The following is a 20,759-nucleotide window of genomic DNA, read 5'->3' on the forward strand; positions in this document are numbered from 1 at the left end:
TTCCTGGGAATAAAGGCTTATATTACGTAAACTGGGTGAAATATCTCACTACAGGAGATCTTACCTATTCTTTAGCATAGGGATTAGGTGATCTAAAGCAGTCATTTTCCTGTCCTTTTCCCTCGTATGCATGGAGATGGGAGCCTTTTGCTGGAATGTGTCTCTGAGGTGAACACTAATATGGAGCAAAGACGCATCCAGCAAAATGTCCAATAAAATGACATCATGTTCTTTGAGTCAAAAAAGGTAAAGGCATGTAGTAGTTATTCTTAAGAGCAAATACGGATGTTTGCCAAATGGAGATCAGTGCAAGACTTGGAAGAATTTAGATGCAAAGTCATCCAGAGTCTTGTCTAACTCAGCAGTCAGTAGTACAGATACCATGCAACTGTTCTTGATGACAGAACTGTGCCAGATACCATGTTTTCATGGGCATCACCTGCAGGACATTTGTGTAGCAGCAATGACACGGGAAATTCACTCCAGGTTTTCCTCTTCTCCAAATTGCTTTTCCTGGCACCGCTCTCTCCATCTAATTGTAGCTTTCCCTAATTCTGCAGGGCTGTTAAAGGACATGGGAAAGTTATCAGATTTGATGATAAACTCTAACTTAGTACTTTTTCTTAGGGATAGGTTATAGATGTGAGAATGGTGTCTCCGTGGCTGCTGGCTTCTGGCCTTGGGGAAATGTTTATCTGCCATGAGATAAAACATCTGAAAATGTAATTAGAACTATTAAAATCCCCAATTAGTCAGACAAGCACCACAGCTGGATCTGTAAAACAGACTTTGCGTCCACAAGGGATCTTCAGTTGAGGGGACAGGCAAGAAAACCCACTCCCAGGTCCTTAATATCCTAATAGTGAGCACTTTCACATGATTGTAGTTTCGTTACCACAAACTTTTGAGTCTTGTATCGAGATTAACTATTTAGACCACTCGATTTTAATGCATATTGCTCTGATTTATTGGGCTGCTTGCAAAAGCACTATTTAAAGTATTTTCAAATTTCTCTGGAGCACAGAAGTTTCTAATAGCGTTGTGGAAAAGTACAGACATGATAGATGCGTGTGTTCATCAGGAATCTGTTGGTTTTCCCATTAAATTATGACTTTGTTGTTGTACTCTTGGCTGCATTATGTTAAACTTGCATTTCAGCCCACATTTTCTGTCATCCACTCTGGCTTTTGCTTTGTCTCTGGCTTAGAGTACATTGACTTGCTCTCCAGTTCTTGGGATTCCCGCCCTTGTTCCACAAATGTTTTAAGCTGCCATTTGCCAGCACTTTTGCTAAAAGAAGCAGTTTCTCCTCTCCTTTGTATTAACAGAGAGATTTTTGTTGCTGAGAATGTACCAGACCAGGGAACTGACCAGGACCAGCAAAAATAATTTAATTAAGCTTGTTTCCAACCACTCTGTAATTTCTCTGATTGCTGTTGCAAGTGCTTGTACTTGAGGGTGATGAGGAGGAGGTAGGTTTGCTGTGGGGAGAGTGAGGACAACTGATGCAATTTTAATGTGTGTGCAGAACTCTTGGGGGGGCATGTTGTGTGACACCCATGGGATTGAGTAGGCACCGAGGTTTTGGGTCTCTAAGCAGTGGGTGGCCTGGGGCTAGAACTTGAGTACAGCCACTAAAGGCAGGAGAGACATGCCCAAAATAGACTGTCTTCTTCATGAAGGATTCATGAAAAGAATGGTAACTTTTATTTTTGAATGAAAACTGATCCATTTCTGAATATCCCAAATCCTTAGCTGGTAAGCTAACCTTGGGCTATTCTATTAAGCCATGAGCAGCTGAATTGAAGAAAGAAAAAAGAAATTTATATTGTATGCTAGATCAAAGAGTTCTGATATTTTAAAATTTCCAGGACATCCACACTATCTTCAAAGGAATTCCTAAGATCCTGAAAAGTTTGTTTAACAAAAATTTGTGCAGGAATAGTTTGAATGAGCAATGTCAGGGAAGTAGTTCTCAGAACTTTTGAATGTATAGATACATTATATTTACTAGGAGATGCTTTTTAACATGTTGTTTTTCAACATGTTCTTTTTTCCTTAATAATACAGCTAAACTTTCAGTAAAGGTTTTGACCAGTTTTAGTTAACTGGATAGAAATACAAGTTCAGAAATTCACCTGATTCATGCCAAATCTTTAAAAAGTCTGTTTGCTTTATTCTAAGAATGCTTTATAAAGAAATAAATTCAAAAGATTTGTTCTTAAGTGAGAAGGGAAGTGTACTGATAATGATACTCTTCACAAATGAAGCCACATGGCTTCATTTGCAGCCCTTCCACTGTTTTGTTTGTAGAAAATCATTAATCTTTCTCCCTCAACCTGAAAGAGTGACATAAGAAATCAGGAATGCTGTTAGTAAATGTGCAGATAACAAGAGAAGCTGGAGTGTGTCTGAAGCTGGTTTTTGTGTTTTTCTCCTTGCTTCTCTCATCGTGATGCCATTCAAAAGGGAGTTCAGAGCTCTGGTGATTGAGATGGTGTTAGCCACCGATATGTCCTGTCACTTCCAGCAAATCAAAGCCATGAAGAATGCTCTGCAGCAGCCAGAAGGGTGAGTCACTTCACAGCACTGTGCACTGAGGAGCTTCATTTCAGCTTGTGCTTTGCCATTATGGTTAACTTCAAAAGCACCTCTCCAGAGGCTCTCACTCTCCTTGATGTGCACCTCAATTCTTTTTCTGCTGTTGAATTTTGAGTGAATTCACTTAAGAGTGGACAAGCACTACCTACACACACATCTCCATTCTGTGTTGGTGGACCAAAGCTTGCAAAGGTCACTGTGTTGGGGTAAGCTTCCCTAGTCATTTTCCTTCGTATATGAGGGTAACATCAAGGACATGATCCAACTGAATAACTTCTACCAACTGAGTAGGACTCAGGGATCTACAAAACACAATCAAGGCATTGTCTTTCTGCAGATGGTAGCAGCAGCCACCATGGCAAGGGGCCTGCTCCATAACAAGGGGAAAGACGAAAACAATCTGAGATGCATCAAGGGGAGGCTGGAAAAGAACAGATGGAGCATTATGGAGAAGGCCTTTTTTTTTTTTTTCCACAGTACACCAGTAGAAGTTGTAATATTTTGTCCACAGCCTTCTCCACAAAGTTCTCGTAATGCTATTCTTAGTGATGGTCCTCTCTTTTTTTCACTCCAGACACAGATCTGTCCAGCACCCTTTAGAATTATATCTGTATCAGATCAGAGTGTGGCTCACCACTTGGTCCTCTCTGAAGCTACAGCTCTTCCAACTATTTTGGGCAGTCAAAAGCTGGAATTGAAAACTGAAAAATTACTCATCCCAAGCAAACAGTATTTACTGAGTTCTTGGGCTAGCCTCTCAGGTTATAGTCTTAAGAAATTGCCAGCTTCACTCCAGTTTCCTAACAGTGAAGCATACTTACTGTGCAAAGTCATCACCATCCCTGAGAGCAGATCCTGTTTACTACTTACAGTAAGATGAACTCTCTTCTGACCTGCATAAAATGCAGCACAGATGAAATAGGGAGCATAGTGACTCTTCAGTCTGATTGCACAAAGAAGTGAGCCTGGAAAGGAGCTCATCAAAGCTGAGCAAAGTTTCTCTTTATACTTCTTAATGTCTTTGTTACAATAGGAGTGGTGTATGTTGGAGAAATTAGTCAACCTTTCACGGTTGTCAGGTTTTATGAACACAGAAATACTCCATTAATATCCTGGCCAAAGACTCTGGCCTTATTTCCCTTTGTAAGTAAGATTTTTGTCATTCTCCACTGCAAGTGCAGGCGATTAACTTGTTTGATCCTTTGGATTTTCAGAATTGACAAGCCGAAAGCCTTATCACTGTTGTTGCATACAGCAGATATCAGTCATCCAGCCAAGGCCTGGGACCTCCATCACCGCTGGACCATGTCTCTGCTAGAGGAGTTCTTCAGACAGGTAAAGCTGGAGAATTCTTCTGTGTTTTGGCAGCACAGAGGATTGGGCAAGTAAGAAAATGTGAATGTGTATTTTCTTTCTTCTCTAATTTTCTCAAGAGCATCCTAAATGATAGGAAGCTTTTTTGTCTGGTACAGTAGCACTGCCTATCAGGTCTCTTGGAGAGGCAGTGTCTGATACACTGCCTATAGATAGAAATATTACCTGCATAGGAGAAGTTCTAATGTGGCTTGCTAAGCCAGGCTAACTATTTTTATGGAATCAGTATTTCTTTCTAACTTGAAAAAGATAGAATATATGATGTCTGCTTAGCTAATAAACCATAGAAAACACATTTAGGTAGTTACATGTTATAAAGCTGTACCTATATTTTTGGAGTAGACATAAAGAAGTCCATTATCCTTACCAATTTTTAACCAGTTTTTTGAATGACATCTGCTTTAAAGGCATTGTGGGAATCCCTTCTTAATAAGGACCTTGCAAAGATTTGCTTTGAAATGAATCCTTAAGTTTGTTTTTCAAAGCAAGAATGGGTTTACTGGGTGGAAGCAGGAAAATCGTGCCTGCATCTATCTCTGTGTTACCACACAGAGGACTCATGTAATGAGGAAGATTTTCACATGCATTTTAGAGAAGAGTCTGCCACTGGACATGCTTATTCTCTTATAGCTCAGAAGGATACTAGATCTGATAAAATATACCATTGCTGTGTACCCTAAAAGATTGATGAGGGAATTAAGATTAGCTGACTGTAAGAACACAAAAAGGCCAGGTTTGGATCTGCTTTACATGTGCAATGAAGGCAAAATAATTTTATGTTTTCACAAGGACAGCTGAACAACAAATCATGCTTCAATTTTGATTGACAAATGCCTCCATGTCTAGATAAAGCAAAGCATTGCATTAAACTTGTATTCTAGTTCTAAATTACAATGAAGTATTAACTCCCTTTTTGGGAAAGACCTTATGTTTACCATGAAAAGTAGACTTGTTCATTCAAGTTAGTAGATGGATAAATACATACTTCCCTACGTGGTAGCAGAAGATTAACATGCACTATTTTCTGTGTTTGAGCTGAGAAGTGCCACTAGCCAGAGGGGACTAAGAAAGTAGGCTGGTTTCAGTTTAGGTATTTATTTCTTTATGCTCTTCAAGTGCAGATGCTCTTCCACATTTTTTGTTGTGTATGTTATGAAGCACGAAGACTCACTTAACCTGAATCAGTATGGGTTTCTAATGCTCTTGGTTTCCAATTCTGCAGTGATGTGACACAGGTCTCCCTCCCTCTCACGCATGAACTACGCGTGTTTGTAGATGTTAATGCTGCTTTTGAATACAATTTTACAATTTTATTGATTGATTTTCAGCAGCTGGAATAAAGATCTCATAAAGGAAATATCTTGCATGTTTTACCTAGCAGTTTAGCTATCCATAAAGGATCTGCCTGAACAGCTTAAAAGTCATGTATGTCTTTGAGCAGTCAGGAAGGCTGTTAGGGGCTCTGTGCTAAAGAGAATTAAGTGCTGGGGTTTGTAAGAGGCACGAGGAGTAAGAGAAAAGTGATGATTAGATAAGAGCTGGTACTGAAAAGTGCTTTTCCCGAGAGGTGTGGCAGACACGATAATAGAAGGTTACTTCAAAATATTTCTGTGTTTGGTTTCTGGCTTACCCTAAAATTTGTACATCAGACTCTTAACATAAAGCAGGAGAAAACTGTTGTTTCACCCAAAGCTCTAACCTCTAACAGGACTTCTTCCTTCTTTTGATGTATGTTATAATAATAACAAAGAAAAAACCTGTTCAGTGATTCTTGTGCCTACAGTTTTTCTCTAATTTGTTTGCTGGCTATTTTGACTTCCATTTGACATTAGTCAGAATAATGGCATGAAGTTCAGCACAGTTAAAGTGAGTTGCTGATTTAAAGAATTGATTCTCTGGTACATTTAACAGGCTGTTTAAGTTTGAATGCTCACTGGGGATTACTGCAGCTGTCATCCTATGTATCCTATCAGCCTCAAGCGATTTATAATAGTGTGACTGAAGCAAGCTTGGTGTGAATATGCAGCTTAAATGACTGGAAGAAATGGGTTTTGTAACACTTGATCTTCCACACCGTCTTGTGATGTTAAGAAAGGACTGTCAGTTGTGAGGGCTGGAATCATGTTTGTACCTTTGTTCTTTAGCTCTTACATAAAATGTTAACAGTATCAGTGTTTCCTTTGGACAAAAAATGTAATCTGTATGTGGCCAGCCATGACCTGTGAATTCCTTATCAGAAAGATAAAAGGAAAAAAAGCATGCAAGCAAGTGTAAATCCTGAAGGATCAATCACGATACTGACGTTTTCTCTTGAAAGGTTTGTTCCAAGGACGGTGTTCTTCTTAGTTTTCCAGATAGCTCCAAAGAGAATCTCCAAACAGATTAAATTCTCTGTAAATAATCTGTGTTTACAAAAATGCACGTATATAAAACCTACTTCGCTAAAGAAAGTAAAATGGGTTGCTTTTACAGCACTGACCTAAGATATCAAAGTTCAATGCCTTGTTCTAATTTATTCTCTTTTTTTTTTTTTCTCCAGGGTGACAAAGAAGCTGAACTAGGGCTTCCCTTCTCTCCACTGTGTGACCGCAAGTCCACTATGGTTGCTCAGTCTCAAATAGGTATGTCCCTTTTGGTGCACTGTAAGTAGCATCTTAAAAACAAAACTTAGAATCACAGAATCATAGAATCACCAAGGTTGGAAAAGACCTCCAAGATCATCCAGTCCAACCATCCACCTGTTACCAATATTTCCCACTAAATGTCCCTCCGTACAACATCTAAATGTTCCTTGAACACCTCCAGGGATGGTGAGTCCACCACCTTTTAGGCAGCCATTCCAGAGCCTGTCCACTGTTTCAGAGAAGTTTTTCCTAATGCCCAACCTGAATCTGTCCTGATGCAACTTGAAGCCATAAAACTTATTTCTCCTTGTGGCACGGAGGTTACAGTGATCTCTCACTATTTGAAACTAGGTTATAGAGAAGAAGTAATAAAGTGCAGTGGTATTTTCTCCAGATCAACAATTCAAAGCTGAGGCGCCATTAAATTTATGGTGGTGTTTCCTTGCAGTAGAGTTACTTCTGATGTGACTGCAGAACTGACTGCAGTGCCCAGTTATGACATTATTTTGTGGTTTTCTGAGCACTGGATATAAGGTGCACATGGCATTGTGTTGTGAATTTTCTTAGAGGATATGGAAACATAATGTCAGTCCTTTTGATGACCTGGGCAAAAACTGTTGTATTTTTCATTTGTTTGTTTGTTTTTTCACTTATTTTCCCCACCCTTTCCCTCTCAGTGCTCAAAGCCAACCAATATTTTGCACAGAAGCCAAAGAAATAGCAAACCATTTTCAACTTCATTCATTCAGAAGCAGAGATCTTTTTACAGACTCACTAATAGCACTTTCTCTCTCTCTTGCAAAATCACGGGGTTGCAGAATGGCTGAGATGGGAAGGAGCCATCTGGGTCCATCTGGTCCAACCTCTGTTCGGGCAGGAACATCAAGAGCAGGTTTCCCAGGACCACATCTAGGTGATTTTTGAGGAGGGACTTCAAAACCTCTCTGGGCATCCTATTCCAGTGCTCCATCACCTGCACAGTTAAAAAGTGCTTTCTGATGTTCTGATCTAACCTTTTGTTTTCCACTGTGAGCCTCCTGTCCTTGCACTGGGCACCACTGAAATGAGCCTGATTCTGTCCTCTTTGCAGTCTCCCTTCAGTTGTTCATAGGCTTTTTAAAAATCTCTCCTGAGTCTTCTCCAAACTGAGTGGTCCCAGCTCATAGCAGAGGTACTCCTGTCCCTTGACCATCTTGGTGACCCTGTGTTGGACTCTTCTCCTGTATATCCCCATTTCTCTTGTAATGGGAGGCCCAGAACTGGGCACGATAGCAAGGGCACATTGCTAACTCATGTTCAACTGGGTGGTCGCCAGGACCCCTCAGTCCTTCTCTGCAGATCTGCTTCTCAGCTGGGTGCCTGGAATTGTTCATCATCCACAGGAAAGATGTGGAGCTTTTGGAGAGGGTCCAGAGGAGGGCCACGAGGAGGACCAGAGGACTGGAGCACCTCTCTTATGAAGAAAGGTTGAGGGAACTTGTCTTGTTCAGTCTGGAGCAGAGAAAACTCCAGGAAGACCTCATTGTGTCCTTCCTGTGTTTAAAGGGAGATTATAAACAGGAGGGAATTTTTTTACGTGTGTAGATAGTGATAGGACAAAGGGGAATGGTGTTCAACTAAAGGAGAGAAGATTTAGATCAGATGTCAGGGGTAAGTTTTTCCTCTCAATGAAAACATTGGTGAGGTGCTGGAACATGCTTTCCAGAGAGGTTGTGGATGCACTGTGGATGCACTGGAGGCATTCAAGACCAGGCAACCTGATTTACTGCTTGATCTAGCAGTTGGAAATCCTGCCTGTGGCAGAGGGGATTGAACTAGATGATCACTGAGGACCCTTTCAATTCAAGTCATTCTATGATTCTGCTAGATAGGAGGTGCAGGACTTCACGAGATTCTTGCCAGCTCACCTCTTCAGCCTGTCACGATTCCTCTGATGAGTCAGCCACTCCCTCCATTTTTGTGTCATCTGTGAATTTACTGAGAGTGCACTCTACCCAAACATCTCCTCCAATTAGTGAAAGAAAAATAGGACGGGAAAACAGTGAGCTTGATAGCTGGGGAGAAGTCAAGAGGAGTTAACTGAAGTAGACATGTTCTGATGGCTAGAAGCAAAAAAAGAGAACTTCAGAAGAAAAGGTGGATTTATGGGTAGATATTTATACCCACAAAGCTAGTGAAAAATGTTATCTATCCATGACTGGAGAACAGAGTGCCAAATGGAAGAAGAAAAGACAGATAATGCTGACTCTCAGTATAAGGGAACTGAGTCCAGAAGCAGGAAGAAAACAAATGTATTCAAGGAGAGCAATCAAGAGAAGAATTTGAAGTACGAAATTTCTCAGCTGCCTCCTGAGCTGGCCAAAGAACAAAACAAATACATCCCCAAACTTAGGAAAGTACAGATTCACATCTGTGGCTCAGAGTTGTTTCTTGTTTAAAATTATTTCATTGTTCTCGTTAGGCAGCCACTCCCTTAGTTGGACTTCATTCCAGATTTTTCTGGCTCTACAAGCTTAGGCAGTTCATGCAACAATCTGAACTTGAAAAGCCCTGAACAAACCCAAACTGGCTGCCAAATTTCTAGACTGTACCCCTCTGAAACAGTACCCCAGAAAGGTGTGTATGTGTATACAGCACAACACAACCCCTGAGAAGACTTAAATTTTGCCAGTGGCTCACTGGAGGGAAGCAACAGCTAACTTGAAGAGCTTCAGTATGAGCTAAAACCCATGTTGAAGATTCCTGTGCAGACTATGCCTGTTGCTATGGGAGAAGATGACCTCTCTGTGGCTGGTATGGAGGAAAAGCCACATTTGGACTTATCTTTCACGGTGGTTCTAGCAGCTTTCAAATATGTCCCTCACACCTTACAGGGAAGAGGAGCTGAGCTTCCTGCGTGTCCTTCTGAGCTCTGATAAGCTCAGTGTGCTTAGAAACCAATTTGCCTTGTCCTCCTCTTTCATGCTTTTTGACTCCAGAAGGCCAGGAGAGCCAAGAAACTTCTATATGTGGATGTATTTGTGTCAAGCTGCTGCAAAATTAACGATGAATTAAACCATCACCAGGATAATTACACTTTATAAAAGCGGCACTCTGTCGGTGCATAAAGGCAGCCTTATTTAATTAAATGCTATTTGTCACTGTATTCTTTCGTGCGGTTTTGTAATCCGTTGACACTAATAGGTCATTGTCCATAATCCTTGGCTTCTGGCATCATGTTTTCATTTCTCTGCTGTGTATATTGGCATTATCTGTCTGTAACGCCTCCTTTGTTAGATCAAAATGTCTTACATGTTCTGCCTCTCTGCTGAGGCAAGGCTTTCACAGTTGTAAGGTAGATTCTCAGAGAAATAGTCTGATCCTATTCATTTATTTATTTGATCAACAGTCTCAACAGGCTGTTCACTGGGTTAGTAATTACTGCATTTCTTTGCAGAAGCAAGTTCCTTTTGAATTCCAAATCGTGCAGTGAGCAGCCGTGAGTTTCTACAAATGAAACAAATAAACAAACAAAACCATCTATACTTCGTTAAATAAAATTGTGCTACTGATATTGCCAGGGACAGAGCCTAGAAATCCTGTTCTGGTGGCTTGGCTTGTTTGTAGTTGCTGGTTTGCTGCTGAAAGTTGAGTGCAGATGCCACAAACAGCGGGCAGGCATTTTTATTAACAAAGGGATTTCATAAATGTGGACAGAAGACTTTCCAGCATGCACTCTTTCTATAAAAATGAAGCAAAAATTTCCTCAACATAAAGTCTCATTCCCTTGTTTCTTTAATTTACAGATCAATTGTTCAATATTAAAACTAATATATTTTTTAAAACAAATATCAAACAAAGAACCTTAGTTTTAAAACTTACTAATGCTAGTGATCAGTTCAGTTTATCATCTTTTTTCTTCCTAGTCGCTGGGGTACAGAAATATTTACTTCACTCATTCTTTTCAAAAAGAAGGATGATGGTGAATTGGTCTTAAGCTACACCATTAATAAGTTTTAAATCTGGGTTAATTATTTTGAGTTTAAATCACAGTGTCTTTAGGTAAGAAGAAAGAGAATACTGAAGGGTGGTTTGGGATTATAGTATAAATTACATAATTGCTACTCAGATTGCTCTGGAAGTAATGCCTCCGCTTTATTTCCATGGAAACCAAAACAGATACAAAGAGCACAATAACCCTATTTGATGGAGTGCATTCTCAGCGACAAAACACTATTTCTCAACACTGTCACTACCATGAGGTATGCATTTGCAACAGTGATGAGCTGCTGAAAGAGCCATCGTGCTGCATTCATAAAAGTCTGCACCAGCAGAGGTGACCCACTGCCACTGTTGCTGCTGTGGAAACACATCACCCACTGCCTCACTGTGGTGACATCCACTGTTTGGTCTCCATAAATGTTCAGCAAGTGTTGATGAATGTCAATGTGTCATTTTTTTCCATGTGGAAGAAGTCAGTGCCAGCTTTGCTTCATGCACACGTTCATGTCAGATGCCATATGCTGCCATCTGTCGCAAGGCAAGAAACTTTAACAGAATACTGACTGGAAGGTTCAGTCCCTTCTGCCATATCACCAACATCTGCCTTTGGTATTGTGGGCCAACGTAATAAAATAAGAGGCATCAATTTCAGATCAGCCCTCATAATGAAGTCCCAAGTTTTGTTTCTGTGATAGCAAGATAAGTTTCCCAATATTATTATAATATCTATTTAAAGATTACATAATTGAATAATGTATTCAGTCTATAGGAAGCAGGGAAAATTACCATACACACTCTGCTTCAGTACAGAAATAACTTTATTACCCTTGCTTCAATTTTATCAAAAAAGTTCTTCTAGGTCACAAGGTTTTTTCACCTATTTTGGTCCCTTGTGCCACCTCCATCTGCATCTGTTAATGAGATTTCTCCCAGGGAAAGCTTATTATATTTCTTAGATCCAACGCTTAAGACAAGAGCTTGTGTTTATGCACTAATGTCAAGTATCTCAGCAAGTGATCCCACCACCCAATTGCTGGAGTTAGTGACCCAGTTGTACGTATTATATCAGAGATTTGCATCGATGACTTGGATTTCTTTGGTCACTAAGAAGTAAAAAAAAAAAATTGAAGGAGATTAGAAGAGACATAAAGACAGGCAGACACACACACTTAAATCAAATTCTCAGTATCCTCTGGGTTCCTGTGACACACTGTTCTCAGTAAAATTTGCACTGTTTTTAAAAATTGTATGAAGTTCCCCAAGGTTATCTGCACACAGTTTCCTGCTATGGCTTTATACTGCATGCATTTTTGATTAACAACATGGGAGGAAAAGTGATATTTTCCCTTAAGTTTGCATAAGAGTATATCAAAGTTACGGAAGCACGTGGTTTGGATGCTTGTGTAAGACTGAAGGTTCAGTAACGCGTGGTTTTTTTTCTCAAATTTACAAAATGTTAGTATGAAATTCTGAGAACTTGGAAGTAATGTTTTTAATTATGCCAAGTATGAAAATGTGAGCAGCCGATATTTTAGAAGTATAGAAAAAAATCAAGCAAATCAGGCAAGGGAAATGGAACTAGAAGTGTGCTCAACTACCTTGCACTTTTAGAATGAGTTTGTCTGAGATCGCTGATGCAGTGACTTCACATAAATCATTATTTCACCTTCTTGACTGTGCTTGCATTTCCGTTCAGGTTTCATTGATTTCATCGTGGAACCCACTTTTACTGTGCTGACTGATATGACTGAGAAGATTGTGACACCGCTCATAGATGAAGCTTCCCGTTCTGGCATGTCTGGGTTCAGACGTTCCAGGTGAACAACCATATGTCCTCTCCCTTCAGGGCACATGTGTCGCTTTTGCATCCAGATCCCCTGGTGAATCCATCCCTCCACAGTGTATGTCTGCCATGTGGTGTAAAGCTTGCTATCCACATTGCCAGCTCACCTAGTGATGTGATTGTTTTGAAGGGAAACCCCAACCCAAGGCAGGGCATAGAGGGAGGCTGGCCCTCTTGGAAATGGAGCCAAGCCTCCAGAGGCACTGAATGCAAGTGGGTGTAGCCATGTAGTCAGGTGAATTTAAGTGCTCTCTCCTTCACTAATGTCAAAACAGAAAGTAGGTAGTGTCGTTGAGAAGCACTCATTTCTAGGAATATGGAAGTATAACCACGTTGTAATTAAAGAGGGTTGGGAAGTATAAGGAGCGCTTATTTAGAGTTATTCAAATGTGTGAATTATCACCAGAATTCACCTGCAGCTTGGATATAAGGAGTCTTGGCCCATTCGTCCCCTTCTGCTGTTGTAGAGAATCTGCTACTTCAGTAATTTCATGAATAAGACATGTCTTGGGATTCATGGTTTGTACTGCTTAGAGTGAAGCCTCCAAATCAGGATTTTTTTCCCAAGCATATTCTTTATTCTTGGACTGTTACATTCAGGGCAACCACTAATATCTTTCTATATCAGTTATCTTGCTGCCTTTATTAAAATATGCGCTATGACATGCCTCTCCTTGAAAGAGAACTGCTAGGTCTGTAACTGAAATGAGTGCCTATTTCAGCTTTAAATGACGTCATCAAACCCTGGATGGATGCTGGTGTACAGCAGTTCTGTGTCTAATGACTCCAACAGGTGAATTTGAGGAGACTCCTCCTTTGACATGCTGAATTTCTAAGTTTGTCTGACTCTCCAGTCAGGGAGTGGAGATGCACAACAAAGAACCACTTTGTGTGATTCTCTTTGTAAGGAATCGTGTCTACCAACGATTAGGGAGAGCAGAGCAGTCCATTATTTCTAATGCTGGCTCAGATTGTGCTGCTTGCTTTAACATTGATTGCCGTGGGGCTAGAGGGAGGGAGGGAATTGTGGAGGATTCAAGGTTATCTTTCCTTTCTTCTTCTTTGGGTGTTATCTAGATTTAGAGTAATAATTTCTTAGCTGTGTTAGGATGCATTAGATACTGATTTCTGTTATGTTTTGTGATCTTGTGTCCCAGTCTGAATAGCATTAGTCCCTCTGAAGTTAAGAGATCAAGTGTCAAGAGCACTGGGTCAGAAGGAAGTGCCTCACTCAACTGCTCCATACTCACTGTGGACTTCAAATGTTTTAAAGCCACCTGGACTGAGGTGGTGCAACAGAACCGGGAGAAATGGAAAGCACAAGCCACCAAAGGTAACATCCAGGCTTCTTAGTGAAAGAATAAAAAATTCTTTTGACCTCTTCTACTTCAAACTCATCTTCAATCAAATTATTCTCCAAGTAAGCACTGCTAGTTTGAAAGAATCTGCTTCTCTAGGTCAACAGCTTACACTGAATTTGGAAAGATAGGAATATTGTGACTCATCTGTACCTTACATGCTTCTGTGTGATGTGAGTGTAGATAACAGAGAGGATTTGGACAATAGGAGGAAAAAAAGGAACTCTAAGGGAAGCCCCCTAAGGTCATGAGTCAGACTCAGAGCGTGTGCAAAAATAGCAGGAAAAGGATTTTGAGAGACGTGTTATCAATTGTTTACTGTTAAGATTGAAAGAGATAGGAATAATATGTCCGGTAAAAATACCATGATATTCTGGATTCAGGTCTGGCTTCATATTTGCAATGTTACATTGGATGAGAATTTAGGAAGTTTGCTGCTTCTGCTCATGATATCACAAATCTGTGCAGGACTGCAGAATATAAAGTCTGCATTGATTGTGAGCTTGGAAGCAGACCAAGCATCCAAAGTGTCATGCAACTGAAAGTGCCCTGGAGTCATTTAGATGTGCTTTGGAGAAAACAAAGTCAGAATTTGATTACATTTATTTCTTCATGAAACTGTGGTACAGTGTCTCCTCTGAGCTGAATGCTTGTTACTAAACCCATTATTTAATGGAGTTGTTGTATTTCATACAAATGGAAGGAGTTTGATTGTAATACATTATGCAGTTTGGGCTTTATGACCAATGGAAGACTTGGCTTAGTTCTCTATTTGCCAAAGCAGATCTGTCCTCTCTAATTGAAAGGCCTGTCTAATGGTGCAGGGAAGCTCATGGAGGTGCTAACCAGCAGTGCTGTAGCAAGCCCTGGTTTCCTGAGCTGAATCTCTCTCTTGTGGTTCGGGTGCAGAATGCAGCATCTTGGTTTATTTTCAGATCCTCAGAATAAAGGGAGCTAAATACCATCAGACTCCCAGAAAGCTGTCTATGCGAGCTACCGTTGATTTCAAGAATGATTAGTAAAGCCAGGGAGGTGCATATCTAATTTAATTATATTTTCATGTGAGCCATAATTTATTCATTTAAAAATTAATTAACTTTAGCTAGCTGCTGACAAGGAAATACAAATTGACATTTCTTATACAGACAGCTTTCACCTTTCTCATTTGTAACCCATTGGTACATTGTTCTCAAAACTGTTTCTGGTTCACTCATAAGAAATATTTGAGGAGACACCATTGTTGTTTGTTTGTTTGTTTTTGTTTTTTTGTTTTTTTTTTTTTTGTAATTTCTGCTCTCTGGCTAAGTTGCCGCTCCTGTAAGGACCAAAACATCTTCCTTATAGGTGTCAAGATTGCTTCCACTGGACTAATTGGACTTTATTCTGTGATTTGCAGGATATTCTTGTCTACTTATCAGCTTACAAAATGTCTCAGAAACCAGGAGATACATCTCTTTGTGATTCCTATCACAATTAGACTACAATTGGTTATCCACAATAGGGTGATGGATGGGTGGGCTGTGATATTGCAGACCTAGAAACCCTGTAGGCAGGCAGAATGAGATATACTGGGCAGCACGGTGCGGTCACTTCTGAATGCTTGAAGTCAGTATGGATACAGATATAGCCTGAAGCTGAATAAGGCACCAAATTGAGTGTGGGCTGAGTTATTCAGTTGCTTTTGCAAGTTAATTCTTTTCTGATCATGGAAAAGAGAAGAAAATTATGGAGTTTCTGCCTGCGCATAGGTTTTTTAGCTCGAGCACTTCATTAATTAATTCTATGATTAAGGGATGTAGTTGTGTTCTGGGTCACATTCCCCTTTTGGGAATGGAATAGCAGGTACTGATAGTAACGTATTAGTCTGGTAAGAAGGGACAGAGATGTAAAGAAATTATAGCAGTAAGTAGAAATGAAGAGATTAGGAAGCTGGAATTGAAAGCAACTTGGAAAAAGGAGAAAAAATGGATTTTCAAAGAACCAAGACTTTCAAAGTGTTTAGGATTATGTGGTGCCAGATAGGGTAAACTAAATGTGATTTGACTGACTCCTGTATATCCTGTATAACCTCTGTACCCCTAAAGACATACTTACAGAGCTAATATCTCTTTTTAATTTACCTCTTAAATTTTCTGAAGAACTGCATTTTCAGAAGGGAACCTCATATGGTTAAAAACATACATGTACATATGATGTAGGTAGGCCAACACAGGGTATTTTTTTCAGAGTACTTTCTTAAATGTTCTCCTGTGCTCTTTTTCCCTTGTCAATTCCTACACTTATCTAAATAATACCTGTTTGGAAGGTAAAAACTGAAGTATTTACATGTGTGAATTGTATTTCTTGTAAAATTGACTGATAATCATCATTACTTTTCATGTTTTGCTTCTCTCTTTGCTGAGGATGCAGAAGAAAAAGCTAAGAAAGAAGCAGAGGAAAGTGTTCATCAGGGAACAGATGAAAAGAAAACAGATGAAAAGGATGAGAAGCCAACTGAAGATGCCACAGCAGCAAAGACGGAGAACAGCAAAGAACCAAATCTTGGGGAAAACAAAAGTTCAGATTCCAATGAAAATTCCCACTTAAATGGGACTGGGCAAACTGGAGTGACCAGATATGAAGCTTCTCAAGGAAAAAGTGCTCCTAGGACAGATAAGGGAATGGATTCTCATCACACATCGAGAGAAGAGAAACATGTCCAGAATGGTAAGTTCTTTCCTTCTACTGAAAGGTGAATACCACCATAAAAGTGGTATTTCATCTCAGTAATGGGATGGGAGCAGTTGATGTTGTGAAAAAAGTTGTCCTGGGCGCAGAACCTTTTCGTAGAATTCAGCATTGGTACTTCCAAGAATTATTGTTTTGTAAAAGATGGAGCTCATAATGTCTGCCTCATGCTTTTGGCAAAGGGCAATAAGACTCTTCTCATGGAAATGAATCAGCTTGTTTTGATGTACACTTCAAAGCTGAAACAATCTTGGTTCAGTGAACAGCTTCACTGACTGGTTAGTTGAAAGAGGAGATGCTGAAGATATAAACACTTTCAAAGGCCAATTTAAGGTATCTTTGAACTGATTCTCGAATGTAAATGTTTTAGCACAGCAGCTCTTTTCCCCTCTCTGCTGTTTTCATTTTATTTATACTACATTTGTTCTGTTTTATTAGGGCAAACACGAGCCTTTTCTTAAAGATTTATTGTCAAAAACCTGTTAGTGAGTTAAAATAATTATATTTTGCACCTAGAAAAGGTGGAAAAAGAATTGAAAATTGCATGCCACATTAAAATAAGTTATTAGACCTGTGAATCACAGAATCACGGAATTGTAGGGGTTGGAAGGAACCTCTGTAGATCATCAAGTCCAAATCACCTGCTAAAGCAAGTTCCCTATGGAAAGTTTGCACAGGAAGACGTGCAGGTGAGTTTTGAATATCTCCAGACAGGGAGACTCTGCAGCCTCTCTGGGCAGATTGTTCCAGTGCTCTATCACCCTCAAAGTAAACAAGTTTTTCCTCATGTTTTTACTGGAACTTGCTATGTTCCAGTTAGTGCCTGCTGCCCCTTGTCCTGTTGCTGGGCACCACTGAAAAGAGCCCAGCCTCATCCACTTGCTTCCAGTCCTGTAGGTATTTGTAAACAAGGAGAAAAGGAGCAGAGGATGCAGGTTTCCCTAGAGGGATGCAAAAGAATCCCCTATAGTTATACATGCTCTTGAGGTGACTGACCTTCTGGCTTAGGTCATAGGAGGCAGCTAAGGAACATTTGTCACTGTTCTGGTAGGCTTGGCTTATTCCCAGTTGGTTGCAATGGAGCACTTGAACCCCACCCCCCAAATCCTTCATTTTAAAGCCTGCTTCACTAGTTTGGCCAGCCTGCTGCCAAAGGTGCCCTGCCTCTTCTAGACAGGTGGATCCCATCCCTCCCTATAACAGGTCATAATCTTCACAGAGTGTCCCATTCTCATAAAAACCAAACCATAAAAACCTTGAGCTGGCACCAGCCACATAGCCAGGAGTTGACATGTATTACTTGCCTATTTCTGGCTTTCCTCTTTTCTCCAACTGGCAAGATTGAAGAAAAGATAACCTGGGCACTAGGATTTTTCATTTGCACTCCCAGGTCTTTATTGTCTTATTTGATTCTGTCCCTGAGAACAGATCAGTTGGCTATTGGCCATTTCACTATCCTTCCCTCGCCAACCTTGCTCTTCTAAGCTGTTAGCAAAAAATGACAGTACAGCCTCATGTGATTTCTCATCATTTTGGTAACGTCAGCCAGTCCAAAACCAGCAAAACACTGAGATTCTGAAGCATCCTCTTAGGAAAAAAATGAGTAATTGTACAGTCATTGAAATTCCTGGGCTAAGGCAGTGGACTTAGATGGCAGCTGAGGCAAGAATTCTGTTTGAAGTACTCCTGGTACGACTGGATTCAGGCCTTCCCCAGTGATTCTTTTGTCATTAGATTTTTTTAGATTGGAAGGACTATGTAGATCCAGGTTGTCATGCTGTTACACATGGGATTTTTCCTCCAGCAATGTTATGTAAATGAATGAGAGTGGGCCCCACAAAGAAGCAAAAAGGTTGAAGATGTGAAATCCCAGTTAGACTGCAGCAGATTTTGCTCCTGAAATCCTTTACTTTACAGCCTTCTAACAATATAAGGGCTAAGTATGCTCTGGTGATTTTGACAGTACTTTTTTCTGCAATGTCTCTCTGCTGCAGGTGTCTGAAATGCTTTGGAAGGAATTATAATGATTTTTGAAAATTAGTGTCTTCCTTAGGGCACGAAATTCTGCTCTTTAATTTATGGGAGAAGGCCCTAATGAATTACACTCACTGCAGAATCTTTGGAGACTGATGAAATCTAACATTCATATATCTGGGTTCATGCAGTTTCCTTTATTTTACATCTGTTAATACCTCGTCATGACATATTTGCCTCTGCCTTTGTAATCTCTTTCAGAAAGATCATTACGATCATCGTTCTGCTCTGCTACTGGCAGTATGGCATGGTAGATATTACAATACTCAAAAGTCTCCTATTCATAAAAATATTCAATGAAAGTTCAAAAATTGTGTTGTCAGAGGAGCTGGAAGTTTCACTCACTGCTCACTTCCTTTGTGCTTTCTCAGAGATGTCAAACTGGGAAATAACGTGTGTGTGCATGTTCATCGTCTTTGCCTGCACACACTTAGGGTCAAGTGCCTCATTTATGCAATGGGAATGTGAGAAGCCTTCTGTGCCTTGCTAGGTACATTTTCATTTCATCTTGAATACAGTGTCCTTGTGGAGACCATCTTTTTCAAGCAGACACCTCAGTTCTACCTGGAGTACCTGGAGCTGCTCATACCTCTCTGTTCAGTTTGGACTTTCCAAAGAAGCCCGAATCAATGGCAGTGTATAATAAGCTGAGGAAGTTGCTGTCTGTCTCGTGTCTTCTTGTTTTCATTTTTCTCTCACCCACACAATGACCTTAATAAGAAAACCATGGAAGTTTTTGTTCTAAATGAGAACAAAACAGGACATGTTTTTTCCATCTTGCTAAACGTTTTAAGATTTCAAAACCACTTTTCTATTAGAAGAGTATTAATTGGAGAGGGAGAAACCAATTTTCTGTCATCCAAGAATAACAGTTGTTCCAGTGGTTAGGGCAAATTTAGAAGAGGCAGGCCTTGCTTCTCTACATTTTCACTTTTTTGAGCTGTTTCAAAAATACATACTCATTGACCGTAACTGTTCTGAAGGCAGATTGGTTCCTCTCTAACATAGCCATCCCTACGTTCTTGATCCAAAGGCTAGGAAGTGGTAATAATAGCAAAAAATAATAATACAGCTGGAATAAGCTGTATTATTATACATTTATACAGCCATGTACTTCGTATTTACAAAATTCTGAAGTGAGATTTTCTACAGGGTTTTTTTGATGTTGAGATGTGGCTTACAAATTCACTGCTGCTCTCTTTTGGGTGAAGGAAGAGATGTCTGCTCCCATCTGTGTGGGCTGCTATTGGACTTCTCTGGACATCTGCAGGAAGGAGACCTCCTTTGCTGCTGAATGAGCCCCATTCTACTATATCTGTCCCTTGAAGTAAATTTTAGTTCATAGTCACATTTGGCAACAGAACATTCTTTTTCAGTGGGGAGATGGTCTGGGAAGGTCTGTTGTGCTCTGCTGTGAGACTGATAGAGGACAGAATATAAGAAGGACCCCAGTTACCCTTCTTGACTTCTTAAAATATACTTCAGCCCTAATTCCCATTTTTGTTCTGCATCAACTGGTGCACTGCTAAAGACCTTGTCTTCCAGGTTTGCTGCATAGACTCTAAATCCAGTGATCAGTGCTAGGTTGCTTGTCTGTTTCTTGATATCAGTGTAGGCAGACCAGCGTAAATGATTCTGTGGATAAGTAAAACTGTTAAGAGAAAGTGTGATCCAATGAGGTAGGACTTTTTAGGATATCTAAAATGGTTCTTTAGTGCAGAGACCTATGACAAAGCCTCAAAGGATCTTAACTCAGTCTTCTAAAAGCATACATTTTTTAGTCTTGATTTTGAGATGAAGGTAGTGTTCAGGTTTTAATGATGCATATGCAGTGAGGAGGAGTATGAGTTTGCATGGGCACTTAAAGGGGTATTAGCAGAATAAATTTGAAAGTAAATTGTAAAGCTTGGTTTTCTGTTGAAGTCAGATAAACTCTGAGTGTTGCGTTATTCTGTGATACTATGTTAATCCTAGGTCATCGTGAATCCAGATATTTCCTCTTACGGAAAATCTCTCTTGGATGTTGAAATTTGATGGAGTTACAGGCATTAATACACTGCAGTCTGCATTATAATGCTTATAGTATCCCTTATTGCTTCATTCTAGGTGAAATAAAGGAAGACAGTATGGCAGACAAAAAAGATCAATCTAGTGTGGGAAATGAATCAAAGAAAACAGATGGTAAGGACTTAGTATTTTTTTTTTGTTTTGTCACAC

The 20,759-nt window shown here is 40.0% G+C and overlaps 1 protein-coding gene across 13 annotated transcripts in view; it reads left to right on the forward strand.

The window, feature by feature from the left end:
* PDE1C (phosphodiesterase 1C) overlaps positions 1 to 20,759 on the forward strand; it is a 343,427-nt gene that overhangs the window by 290,693 nt on the left and 31,975 nt on the right. For all 13 annotated transcript variants that reach the window (XM_085226619.1, XM_085226620.1, XM_085226622.1 and 10 more), the window contains 7 exons: positions 2,470 to 2,571; positions 3,816 to 3,936; positions 6,515 to 6,596; positions 12,277 to 12,397; positions 13,581 to 13,756; positions 16,191 to 16,487; positions 20,649 to 20,723. In XM_085226619.1, the coding sequence (XP_085082745.1) occupies positions 2,470 to 2,571; positions 3,816 to 3,936; positions 6,515 to 6,596; positions 12,277 to 12,397; positions 13,581 to 13,756; positions 16,191 to 16,487; positions 20,649 to 20,723 (974 nt within the window). The remainder of the gene's footprint in view (positions 1 to 2,469; positions 2,572 to 3,815; positions 3,937 to 6,514; positions 6,597 to 12,276; positions 12,398 to 13,580; positions 13,757 to 16,190; positions 16,488 to 20,648; positions 20,724 to 20,759) is intronic.

The sequence above is a fragment of the Meleagris gallopavo genome, chromosome 6 (genome assembly GCF_905368555.1).
Source record: "Meleagris gallopavo chromosome 6, MGAL_WU_HG_1.1, whole genome shotgun sequence".
Lineage (NCBI taxonomy): Eukaryota > Metazoa > Chordata > Aves > Galliformes > Phasianidae > Meleagris > Meleagris gallopavo.